This window comes from Callorhinus ursinus, unplaced genomic scaffold, assembly GCF_003265705.2.
Source record: "Callorhinus ursinus isolate GAN/ISIS: 27379988/994484 unplaced genomic scaffold, GSC_fseal_2.0 scaffold129, whole genome shotgun sequence".
Classification (NCBI taxonomy): domain Eukaryota; kingdom Metazoa; phylum Chordata; class Mammalia; order Carnivora; family Otariidae; genus Callorhinus; species Callorhinus ursinus.
The window spans coordinates 502,451-515,110 of NW_027397191.1; the positions used below are offsets into that span (position 1 = coordinate 502,451).

The 12,660-nt window shown below is 43.8% G+C and overlaps 2 protein-coding genes and 1 long non-coding RNA gene across 3 annotated transcripts; 2 read left to right on the forward strand and 1 right to left on the reverse strand.

Annotated features, from left to right (window-relative positions):
• Positions 1-524: 524 nt before the first annotated feature.
• Positions 525-2,869, forward strand: LOC112838334 (uncharacterized). The gene is made up of 2 exons (XR_012377271.1): positions 525-2,397; positions 2,602-2,869. It is a non-coding gene; the product is annotated as an uncharacterized lncRNA (long non-coding RNA).
• Positions 2,870-4,663: 1,794 nt separating this feature from the next.
• Positions 4,664-6,238, forward strand: LOC112838347 (histone H4). Its single transcript, XM_025891198.2, has one exon. It carries the CDS (start codon positions 4,673-4,675, stop codon positions 4,982-4,984), a length of 312 nt encoding a protein of 103 aa, XP_025746983.1. The 5' UTR covers positions 4,664-4,672; the 3' UTR covers positions 4,985-6,238.
• Positions 6,239-7,790: 1,552 nt separating this feature from the next.
• Positions 7,791-8,198, reverse strand: LOC112838349 (histone H4). The gene has a single exon (XM_025891200.2). The coding sequence runs from the start codon at positions 8,165-8,167 to the stop codon at positions 7,856-7,858; it is 312 nt and encodes a 103-aa protein (XP_025746985.1). The 5' UTR covers positions 8,168-8,198; the 3' UTR covers positions 7,791-7,855.
• Positions 8,199-12,660: the final 4,462 nt, after the last annotated feature.

Genomic DNA, 12,660 nt, shown 5'->3' on the forward strand with positions numbered 1-12,660 from the left:
CGCTGACCGCAACCCAAAGGCTCTTTTCAGAGCCATCCACCATTTCTAAGAAAGAGCTTGTTCGCTGTTTACCTTTGGTAAAAAGAAGTGAACAATAGTTCTTCCTGTATAAGTAGTGTTAGAAAATTTAGCGTCCTAGGTAATTGCTTTTGGGATTTGCCTCGTACCTCTCTCAGCGTTTGCTTTGCAGTTGCTTTTTAGTATCGAATATTTTGTCTCGTAAGGCACGATGCAAAGAACACCTCGCGTCTTCGGTTAGGCTGTAGAAGTATTTGGAAGTCCTGTGGAGAACCTGTCCTAATAATTGTGGCTTCTTAAGCTTTTATTTGGGTAATCCTCACTAAATTGCCGCTAGAGTTAAAGGATTAAGCAGGATCTTGGAGCGGTCAGTCTCAGTGGATGAGACTAGAATTCATCCTCTACTACATCTAGCAGGGCCACACAGCCGCCTCCTTCATCTTTTAAAGCTATATTTAAGAGGTAATGTGTCAGGACAGTAGTGCTGACTGGAAGCTTGGTGACTGGGTGTCACCAGGCAGAATAATGTAGATCGTGTTCCACTTTCTCAACCAGTTAACTCCCTCAGGTCACCCCCGCAGGTATCCACACCATGGTCCCTTGGTCCACCATCTCCCATTAAAATTCCAAGCATTAGCAGTGTAACCAGTATGGTTTGCAAAATAAACCTGAGTTCTTTCTCGTGGAGCCGAGTGAAGAGCTGGGAATGTTTCTTCTCTACCTCTTCAATTCTCTAAAATAATATTCCCAATAATGCAGCGTGTCTTCTCATTTCTGTTGGCAGGGAAGTCTGCGGCCTCTGATGACGGGAAGCCATATTAAAGGCATGCCTGGTTTGGGTGCTGTGTTGGACCAGCTGCAGTAAATTCAGGAAGATCTACCGTTAGCACCTTTGCTCAAGAGTAAGGACTTGCAGAGTGCATCACAAGAACAAAACATGTGTGGCCAGGTTACCTCTTAAGGCTAACTTTGAGATTTGCTTACTCAAAGCAGCCATCATTCTTCACTCTGACATTTATCCCGCACACTGCTCTCGGGTGCCTCATAGGTACTAAGAAATGTACCTGCAATGGGGGAAAGTCCCAGCTTCTTCCAAAGAAACGGTTAAGAAAATATGGACTCTAAAACGAAACTGGGAAGCTAGCAAAATGGAGTCGGCTGAACGGGGCGGATGGTATAGCCTGGAGGGGAGGGGTGCTCTAGGTCGAGGGAGTGCCCGGGACTTAGAAATCCTCTAGCATGGCTGGAGGCTGGGATGGCCAGAGATGAATGTGGAAAGATAAGTAGAAGGTGGGGCAGTGAACCTTACGATACTGAGGAGCTTTGTACACCTTGAGAAGAAATATAAAGATTTATCTAGTAGAGGAAGGCAGGATCTGCAGAATTTTAAAATCTTGTAAAATGTATGATTCAGAATCATTATTCTGGCGGCCCAGTTGAGAACGGATGGAAAGGGGGGTGAGATCCAGGTGAAAAGTTTGGAAATACCAGCCGGGAGCGGGGTTCTGAACTGAGGAGGAGGCAGGAAGAGGAGGAGAGGGAGAAGGGGGAAAATGAAGCCGAATGGTGAGGCCTTGCTGCGGACTGGCAGCAGGGGAAGGGGAAGGAGGACAGGTTGGAATGTCTTGCTTTCAGCTTGTGCCACATCACTACTCAAGAAAGGGGTTTCAGAAAGTGGGCTTGGGAGGAAAGGAGACCTGCCACGTTCATTCTGACTCGATGCCCCAAAGCACCTAGGCATAGATTGAATATCTAAAGCCTAAAAGAGTTTGAGAAAACTGCCGAAGCAGGAAGGTCCCTTGGACCGCCCCCCTCCCTGCTCCACCCTTCCCTGAAAGCAGGAGATAAACCTGCCCTGGGACAGGCACCCACCCTGTACCCTGAGGGAAGGAGGCCTTCTTATCACCAGAAGGAATTTGGGGCTGAAAGGCCACAAGAAAAAACCTTATTTCTTCAACTTACTACCCTAAGCCCAAACCTCGTTGTCTTGTCAATTTTTCACAAATTTATCTTTTCTAAAAATATGAAATCTCCCTGACTAGTTGCTTCGGGACTTCCTTCTTGTGTGAGGGCTGCCATGTAACATGTAAAAATTCAACAAAACGTGTATGCTTTTTTCCTGTCAGTTTAATTCTTAGGCAGAAATCCAAAGAGGACAGAGAAGTTTTCATTCCCTTACATTTCATTCAACAAATACTCATTGCCCCTCTACCGTGAGCCAGACACTACTTTAACGTAACGTTATGACAGTGAAGGGGTTCAGAACAAGTCTCCCCCAAATGCCATGGACACATGGACTATTTTGAACTAAAGTCAACTGAGAATACCACGGGTCAAGGGAAACTTTTGCCCTCCCCCTAACTGCCTTAAAGAATTTAGGTAGGGCGCCTGGGTGGCTCAGTTGGTTGAGCGACTGCCTTCGGCTCGGGTCATGATCCTGGATTCCCGGGATCGAGTCCCACATCGGACTCCCTGCTCAGCGGGGTGTCTGCTTCTCCCTCTGACCCTCTTCCCTCTCATGCTCTCTCTCATTCTCTCTCTCTCTCTCAAATAAATAAATAAAATTAAAAAAAAAGAATTTAGGTAAGGGGTTGATAACACAGAGAGAGAGAGAGAGAGCGCGCGCGCTATTATCAGACATAATTTTTTAATGTGAAAGACTCAGCTTGGCAGGGCGGACATGTGATTATGCAACTCTTGCTGTGGATTGGCCTCCTCTCCATAACCCCAGGCCCCTCTCCCATTCCTTAGCTGGGGATGTCCTAGAAGCCTTAATTGCCTGACTGCCTTTAAGTCTTATTTTTTACAGGGCTTCTGTACTTTCGAAATTAAATCTGTTTTTCTCCTGTTACTCTGTTTTATGTCATTGTAATTAGTAGATCAGCCAGAGAACCTAGAAGGAAATAAGGGAAAAATGTCCAGCTCCTACCATATACGAAGATGAAGAACTCATTCTATTAAAGATGTGCGTTTTTCTGCCCCAGTTAGTTAATCAGTGCGATGCAGTTAGGATAAAAATTACAAGAGGGTTCATTTTTCCTTTAAACCTGAAACAAGTTACAGTATTTGGAAGGGGAGCAGAATATATCATCTCGAAATATGCCTCTTGGAGTATGTATGATAAACTTACATGCACAACAGTTATTGCTGAATGTGGTAAGAATTTTGTGGAAAATGTAGAAATATTAATCAAATACCACAACATCTACATCCTCTCTGACAAAGCATTTCAATTCTAGGTTATCCTCAAGAAATAAATTATGTACAGATCTCCTTTAAAATAGAAAAAATAGAAAGCACATTATGCTAAATACTAGAGATTTTACTTAAAATGTATCATAGAAAATGCTTGTGATGGAGTATTACACATAAATAATCCCTCTTTTCACTTTCCCTAATGTAAATTTTCCCAAAATTCAACTGAAAATAGATTTCCTTTGGCAAAGGAAATTGATTAAACTATAGAACAAATTAGAATTTTTAGTAATGGTTCTTTTCAGAGAGCAGGAATATGCTGTCCTTTTGGAGGCCCTTCTAGCCTCCAAATTGACATGAGACAGATTAACAGGAAAATATCAAGTTGATATAAGACAGATTAATAGGAAAATATAAACTATAATAGTATACCTACAGGGAATCCATACAGACATGAAGTTTCAAAGACAGTCAAGTAAAATGAAGTATATATGTCTTTCTGAACTAAGGACAGGGGGATGGGAGTCTGGAACTTCAAAGGGGAGGAATGTAATTCACCGGAAGAGTAAATGCCTGGCAAATAAAATGTTTGCTGGGCCACTCAGAAACAATGAAACATAAAGGGCTTTGATCAAACAGGCCTTGCTCCTCCCCATGGTCTATACCTATACCCAGCTCATAGTATAAAACAGTTCTTTACTGTGATAACTCTCTTCCTGGAGCAGGTCCTCTATCTAATTTCCTTTTAGGCAGTTGTGGAGGAGGTAAAAAGCTTTTCCGAAATTTCCTGGATTTTAATAACCTTCATGTCAAAGGGAGCCATCGCAGGGTGGCCTGCCCTTGGCCTCTACCGTTCCAAGTATGTACATCAATCAATAGGGAAAAGAATTATTTTAAACATGTGGCTTATTAAGGAATTGCCAGGGAATTTGTTAGAGTGTGCTACAGAGAATTCTTAAGAAGGAATAACAAATAGATATTAAAAACAACTTTTTTTGTCTTTAGAAAAGGGAAATTAAAATGTAATCAGTGTAAAGAAGTTCCAAAACGTCATACATGGCACTGTAAATTTTCTTTGAAAAAATATGTGCACCTATCTGTTCACCAAAGTCCCAAACTAGCCAGTAGGACTAAGTGTTCCCTGTGTGGTGGGATAAAAGGTTGTTATTTTATTACTTCCCTTTTCTGTATTTCTCACATTTCGCGCTTGGCGTTCGCATTGGAAAGCAATTTTTAAAGTTTTCAAACAGTAACAAAATGGTTACGAGGTACAAACAAAACACCGAACAGGAAACCTAGGACTTTTTTTTTTTTTTTTTTTTTTGTCTTGTCACACTTCCCTCTCCCCACGGGGTGGCACTTCCCGTCTGTCTGAGGTTCTCAGTTCGGTCCGCAGCAGCGGTATAAAGCCTGCAGCACGGGGCAGGGGACGCGACGCTGTGCGCTCTTCACTCTCGGCATGTCTGGCCGCGGCAAGGGCGGGAAGGGCCTGGGCAAGGGCGGCGCCAAGCGCCACCGCAAGGTGCTGCGCGACAACATCCAGGGCATCACCAAGCCCGCCATCCGGCGGCTGGCCCGGCGCGGCGGCGTCAAGCGCATCTCCGGCCTCATCTACGAGGAGACCCGCGGGGTGCTCAAGGTGTTCCTGGAGAACGTGATCCGGGACGCCGTCACCTACACGGAGCACGCCAAGCGCAAGACGGTCACGGCCATGGACGTGGTCTACGCGCTCAAGCGCCAGGGCCGCACCCTCTACGGCTTCGGGGGCTGAGCCCCCGGCTTCCCAGCTCGTTTCCTACTGAGAACTAAAGGCCCTTTTCAGGGCCCCCACTCTTTCATCCGAGGAGCCCTGACGCTAGTTTCCCTTTAGCTTGTGTTAGATTGCGGCCTTGAAAGATACACCCATTCCCTTAGAAGAAAGTTTCTCTGTACAACTAGAGAAGAGACGGGTCCTGTAGTTTTCCATGTTTTCACGCAGGGGTTTGGAGAGTTGTATTAAGTTAATAACACTGGCACTTTATCAGACGGTGGAACGTTAATTGGCGTGCCAGCTGGAAGGAAACGGGTTTAGGACTTGAGCAGAACGGCTTTCTCGGTATGGACGGAGTGCAGGTTTTGGGGTTGAAAACAAGAACAGCAGGTCCCTCCGCGCTGAATTCGTGAGAAGGCGCGTTTCCGTGGACACAAGGCCTTACAATTTAGTCCTCTCCATTCTGGTGCCAGGTGTCCTCTGCTCAAGAAACATAAATGAGTGTTAAGTAGACAATTGGAGAGCAACAGTGTGACAGGTGCTGAGAGACCAAGCATGTGATGCGCCCTGGACGCCGGTCCTGGTGTTCCCTGGGAGTGGAGACTGGAAGCCCCTGGAAGACTTACCAGGCCGATACGCCACAGAGCAGTTGGTGAGGGTGGGATGCAGTTAAAAGGCCTGTCAACTAAATGATAAGGAAAACAAGGTTGCATTACAGAAATGTTGCTGTGAGAAAAGGCAGCCCCTAGCCCACGAGAGCTGCTAAAAGGGATCCTTGGCACAGAGTGCAAAAGGAATTAAACACACGGGATTAGGCCGTAAATCCAGACCTATGCTCCACGTAGTTTTTAGGATTCTCCCAGAGGGGGTCTTAACTAGAGAAGGGAACCCAAAGTCAAAGGGGAAGACTTGGGTGTTGGTAGGAAGGTTGGCTATAATGCAGGTACAGACTAAAGTAGCAATTGCCCACACGTATATAAAAAGGGTAAGCAATGATGAGATGTATACATTTTAAAGCTGAACTTAAAAACTTTCAACATCTTGTCTCACCACGTTTTAACCCTTGGAAGGTCAAATGCTAAATGTGCAAGTAGCCTGGCTCAGGAATGTTTCCTCAAGGACCCTAGAGGCATCTCTGAAATACAGTGCTGTCTTTTCTTAATGATGGTGAGCTCCCATTTTCCTGGGAAGACTTGGGCCCAACTGCAGCTAACATAAGGCTCCAAATTGCAACACTACAGTATTTTAGATGGGTTGTGTCCATCTAGCTATCCAACAGAGTGAGATTTCTGTGTCTCTGCTATTCCTGTAGCAGACTGCCTGTGATACGCATCACGTTCCGGTTTAATGCTTATTCAGTAATAAAACTTGTGTTTCTACTACTTTTGTGGAGCGGTTCCCTGGGTTATCCCCCCAACACCTTCTGAGGGTCAGTTATGTGTTTGTGGCTTTCCATTACTTCCTTTCTTTTTTTAAGATTTTTATTTGTTTGACAGTGAGAGAGATAGAACAAGCTGGGGGAGCGGCAGGCAGAGGGAGAGGGAGAAGCAGGCTTCCCGCTGAGCAGGGACCCCGATGTGGGGCTTGATCCCAGGACCCTGGGATCATGACCTGAGCCAAAGGCAGACGCTTAACTGACTGAGTCACCCAGGCACACTGCTTTCCATTAATTTCTTGAATGATTTTGATAACAGTCTCCCAGTTCTTAAAAACAAAACAAAAAAATCCCTAAGTATTCTATATGTTATTTCAATGCTATTTTTATAGCTAATATTCCAGTACTTGTCGTTAGATATCTGATTTATGTTCATAGCCTGATTTAATGAAACTTTGAAAACCTCTTGATAATACTTTTCCTAAATCCAGGCCCTAAATTTTGAATAATGAAACCTTTAAGGTATTACTCACATCTAAACTCCTGTAGTTTCCCAAGTGGCCACTGGGCCACACATAGTTTCTCATTTCATGAGAAGAGACATAGTTTGTATTTGTGATTAACCACATACAATTGTGAGAACTGTTTTGTTATTTATCATGCAATAGGAAAAAAGAGAGCAAATAAAAAATAAACTATACATCCTTGTTAACCAGATAAAATGTTTTAATATGTTTAACAATTTTACTTTTTAAATTGAATAGAACATACTTGCATTTGCTTAATCTTAATTAACAATGTTACATTAACTGTTATTTTTATTGGCAATCACCAGTGACACATAATTGTTTGTCCATCATAAAGGCTGAAGGAGTGCCAATTATGATCACCGTCCTTACAAGACAAACGAGAATACCTTTACTAAAACTTTAAAGGTTCTCTACTCTTTGTGGGAAGCGATGGAGGCCAGCAATAAACCATAAATAGTCCCTCCAGGCTAATAGTGACCTGAGTTGACAAGCCAGGTCCCATTTACGAGCCGAGGTCAATTATAATCAGACTTAAAAACTGCCACTTTTTTCCTTTCCTGACAGAACACAAGTTTCTGAGTTTGGGTCTGAACATTTTTCCAACTCTCAAGCAAGCTGACTCTCTACTAGAACCTTTGCCAGGATTTTACCGGAGGTAGAAGTGTTCTCCCAGTGTGTCCATAGAACAGCAAAGTCTTCAAAAGGAAGGTGTGCGGAGCCACCAAGTCCTAAAAGCTCTCCCAGGACATACCTCCTGGAGGAAGTTCCGCAGCAATCTAGGATACCAAACCAACTTAGGGAAAGACGTCTAGATACAGGGTTGGTTGGCAAGACTAGCGACGCGTGCGGGTCACGGTGACCCGCAGCGAAACCTGGCCACGCGGACCAATGATCGCCAACAAGCCAGGGTCACGCTCCTCGGGTGAAAGTGGGGGGAGCCCTGAAAAGGGCCATTTGTTTGTTTGCATGTGACGGCTTGGGTGAGTCTCAGCCCCCGAAGCCGTAGAGGGTGCGGCCCTGGCGCTTGAGCGCGTAGACCACGTCCATGGCCGTGACCGTCTTGCGCTTGGCGTGCTCCGTGTAGGTGACGGCGTCCCGGATCACGTTCTCCAGGAACACCTTGAGCACCCCGCGGGTCTCCTCGTAGATGAGGCCGGAGATGCGCTTGACGCCGCCGCGCCGGGCCAGCCGCCGGATGGCGGGCTTGGTGATGCCCTGGATGTTGTCGCGCAGCACCTTGCGGTGGCGCTTGGCGCCGCCCTTGCCCAGGCCCTTCCCGCCCTTGCCGCGGCCAGACATGGTTCCTCAGAAGCTCTGTGCGAGTTCGACACAGAAATGGCTTTGCTGCTCCGGCAGGAGAAATTATAAGCAGAGGCCGGACCTCGTTGAGAACTGAAAGCGCGCGCGGGAACCGCGGCCCCGCTGCCCCACCCCGGGCTCCGCCCCTCTCCGGGCCGATCTCCAATGACTGTGGGGCAGGGAGCAGGGCGGTTTCCCGCGCAAGCTCTGGATTTTCCTGAGCGCCGTGGGATTTGTAGCTGCAGCTCTTTCTGTGAGAAAGTGAGTAGGGGCTTCTAGTTTACCACGAAGTACTGTCGTTCTCCTTCAGAAGGGAATGATTGTTAGCTGGGAAGGGAACCCTCAGATGCCACCCCAAAAGAGGAGTGTAGGAGTTCAGGACAAACCGTCTCCACACAGGCCACTTTGGTAGGAAGGGTAGCAGAATATGCCACCCCAAAATATGCCTCTTTGGCATAAGGACTGTTTTTGAGCAAGTCATTTTTAAGAAACACCAGACACAGGAGAATCTCTAAAATCAGAGTAGAACTCTGTCTTAAGGGACATGTTACATTTATAAAGGAGATCTCAATCTGTAAGTGTCTCCCTCTCAGTACCAGAAAGAGAAGGATGATTAAATCACCAGACAGTTTTGTCCATGGAGAAGGCCCGAACTTAATTCTGCATCACAACCTTGTTTCCCTTTTCCCGGTAACCCATCCCCGGCTCCCTGTGCACTCCGCTCGCACACCAACATCTTTTAGCTGAAGACGGTATTTAAGGCGGTGGCTTGGGCCTTTCCTGGGAGTTTTACTCAGTTCTTCAGAGTATCTCTCATGTATACAGGACGTATACGTGTTATTAAACTGCTGCTGGTTTTTCTCGTTAATCTGTCTTTTATTATAAGGGGGAGGCTCACAGCACCTAGAAAGGTAGAGGGGAAATTATTTTTCCTCCCTTACACTGTTCTTTTTATTACATCAGTATTTTAAATTATGGTTGTATTACAGGTCATAATTTGGCACTGCAGGTCCCATTATTTCTTTTCAAAAGTTTCTGATCTAGTTTCACAAGATTCCTTTTTTGTGTGTAAGTTTAGAATCATTGTCGTGGTTTGGAAAAAAATCCCCTTGAGCTTCTGATCACGATTGCCTTAAGTATAAATTAATTAGAATACAATTAAAGCCCTACAAAAATCAAGTACTTAAATTCAGAAACTTTGTGCTTCTGGTTGCTTTTAAGCCTTTTAATTTTAATGACTAAAAATTTTGTTTTTCGTTTTGTTTTTAAATTTTGGTTTTTATATAATATTTAATACAGGTTAATTTTTTGCATACATTGAATTTTATTTGTAAAAAACAAATACAAGATCATCCTTTGAAATTCTTGACCCTAACATAGTTTTGTAAACTCCTGTAATTAATGTCACCCATTATTCAATTGTTTTCGAAAGTGCTTAGTAGCCGAAGCTCTACTTAGAAAAACTTCATTTTAGGGGCACCTGGGTGGCTCAGATGGTTACGCGTCTGCCTTCGGCTCAGGTCATGGCCCCAGGGTCCTGGGATCGAGCTCCTAGAGTGGGATTAGGATGGCAACAATACTTACCTCATAGAGTTATTTTAAGAACTAATGGAGAGGCAACTGGGTGCCTTGGTTGGTTAAGCGTCTGACTCTTAATTTCCCCTCAAATCATCATCTCAGGGTAGTGAGTTCAATCCCTACGTTGGGCTGCGTGCTGGGCGCGGAGCCTGCTTCGGATTCTCTGTCTCCCTCTACCTATTCCCCTCCCATGTCTCTCTAAAAAAAAAAGTGGAGATAATTTATATAATATACTGAGTAAATTATTACATAAAGTATACAGAGTATGCTTATATATAGTATAATAAGCAATTTTTATTGTTAGTACTAAATTTAAAATATTTTATATTTACATACTTTAAAATATTTTTACTTTAATAAACATGGACTTAAAACATATTCTATATTATATATAAAATGCTAAATAATGAATATATATTTTTGCTACATATTACCATATTATTAAGAGTCCACATTTATCTTAAATATGTATTAATAGTGGGGCGCCTGGGTGGCTCAGTCGTTCAGCGTCTGCCTTCAGCAGGGTCCTGGGATCGAGCCCCGCATCGGGCTCCCTGCTCCGCGGGAAGCCTGCTTCTCCCTCTCCCACTCCCCCTGCTTGTGTTCCCTCTCTCGCTGTGTCTCTCTCTGTCAAATAAATAAAATCTTTAAAAAAAATGTATTAATAGTATGTGGGGGGAATATTTCCCTTCTAAGGTCTTTGGCTGATCCAATAATTGATATGAGACAGTTTAAGAGGAGTAAAACAAACAAACTTCATATGTAGGGAAGCCTCAAAAATATAAGACCCACACTGCACCCAGTTAATTGAGTCTTATATAACATCCTGATCTAAGGAAAAGGGTAAGTGTCTGGGAGAATAAGGGGAAAGAAAACCATTTATAGGCAGGAGAGAATTGTTTGGAAAATAAAGGTTACCTTGTTATGCAGATAACTTTGTTAGGTTAACAAGTATCTCTGGTAATAGCTCTTTTCCTGGTACAGGCCTCCTTTCCAATGTAAATTTAGGCAGTTGAGGGGGAAGTTAAGAGGGTTTCCTCAATCTGCTAAATTTTGACTGCCTTTAGCTCAAAATAATCCCTATACCTGGGGCAACTGGGTGGCTCAGTAGGTTAAGCTTCTGCCTTCAGCTCAGGTCATGATCCTGGTGCTGGGATCGAGCCCCACATCAGGATCCCTGTGTGATCTCACTCTCTCTATAATGAGTAATATCTTAAAAAGAGAATCCTCCTTATGCCAAAGAGACATATTGTGGGGTGACAAAATCTGCTCTCCTTCAATAGATTTTTAGGGACATTTATTTTTGGTGAAAACAAATTTTTAATATTTATTACCCTAACAAAATAAACATCTGTTACTTTATTCTTCTGTGCAAATTTCTTATTTATGTATGTACAGCTTTATCATGTATTGTGTTTTGAAATAACTTCTAAACAGTATTCTAACAGCTAAAAATGTAAGTGAAGGGTGATCACAGCAAAGAACTCATTGCTACTCCCTCTTTACTAAAACCCCCTCCTGAAACACTACCACTACACCAGGAAATTAATATTTTCATAGAAACAATCTAAATAGTAAGCACATGTAAAAGTCTGGAAGATGAGAGATTTATAAAAGCCACAAAAAGAAACACACCGTCAGGGGAAAGGCGTTGTTTGAGAGCCTCAGAAATTTGTCTTGGTTGGGTGATCCCTAATTCTCCGCCCCGGGTGTTTGCCCTTGTCCAGAGTCCCCACCTTCCTCCAAAGCACTGGTGCCCCTGATCCCTGAAGCTGTTTCATTCTTCCGCCCGGTAACTAAAATTCATGAGCATCCGTAGCGTTTATTTAAATTTGAGATTGTTGACAGATTGGGGGAGCAAGCAGGAGGTAGACCAAATTAATAATGTCATTCCTGGGGCGCCTGGGTGGCTCAGTTGGTTAAGCGACTGCCTTCGGCTCAGGTCATGATCCTGGAGTCCCGGGATCGAGTCCCGCATCGGGCTCCCTGCTCGGCAGGGAGTCGGCTTCTCTCTCTCTGACCCTCTTCCCTCTTGTGCTCTCTCTCATTCTCTCTCTCTTTCTCTCTCTCAGGTAAATAAATAAAATCTTAAAAAAAAATAATGTCATCCAGAACAACCATTTTCCAGATAAATTAATATCATGAGCTGAAAAGGCAATTTCAGCCTTTCAAACTGGTCTTTGCTCCTTGGACCAGTCTCATCCTCACGCTGCCTCCACTGGATGATTGCTTTCAAGTTGCTCACTTAAAAACCCCTGTTTTCCGTCACGCTTTCCATCCTTGTTTAACTTTCAACTTCTTTTTTGGTTTTTATCATTTTAAAAATATTTTATTTATTTATTTGAGAGAGAGCGCACAGGTTCACAAGCAGGGGGGCGGGGGGAGGGAGAAGCAGACTTTCGGCTCAGCGAGGAGCCCAACACCCACCCTGGGATCGTGACCTGAGCCAAGGCAGACGCATAACAGACTGAGCCGCCCAAGTGCTCTTTTTTGTTTTTATTTTGTACCACTTACCTATGTTATACGGCTTTTGTTATTATAAAATTAACACAATTTATTGACCATATTTTATGGGGTCGTCACTGAAGTAATGTCAAGGAAGTTGCAAATAGGAAAAAACCCACTCTCTAAGGGATTTTGTCAACTACTGGATAAGATGCACAAGAAATGTAATTTAGGAAGACACTATTAGGTGGTTTCATAGAGTCTGCGGAGAGAGAAATTAATGGGAAAACCAACTCCAGAAAGAAAGCTTAAATATTGCTTCCATCTGGGTCAACCACACTTCAGTTTAAAAAAATTTTTTTCCCATAAATCTTCTGCTACTAAAATTGAACTTTACCTCCTATGAAAATAGCTTCACAGTGTAAACCATGAAGTTCTAATTTGCTCTTCTGGATCTAATTGCAATTAAA

Bases quoted from the DNA above. Each gene is read 5' to 3' on its own strand.
- LOC112838347 (XM_025891198.2), top strand. From the start codon at position 4,673: ATGTCTGGCCGCGGCAAGGGCGGGAAGGGCCTGGGCAAGGGCGGCGCC.
- LOC112838349 (XM_025891200.2), bottom strand. From the start codon at position 8,167: ATGTCTGGCCGCGGCAAGGGCGGGAAGGGCCTGGGCAAGGGCGGCGCC.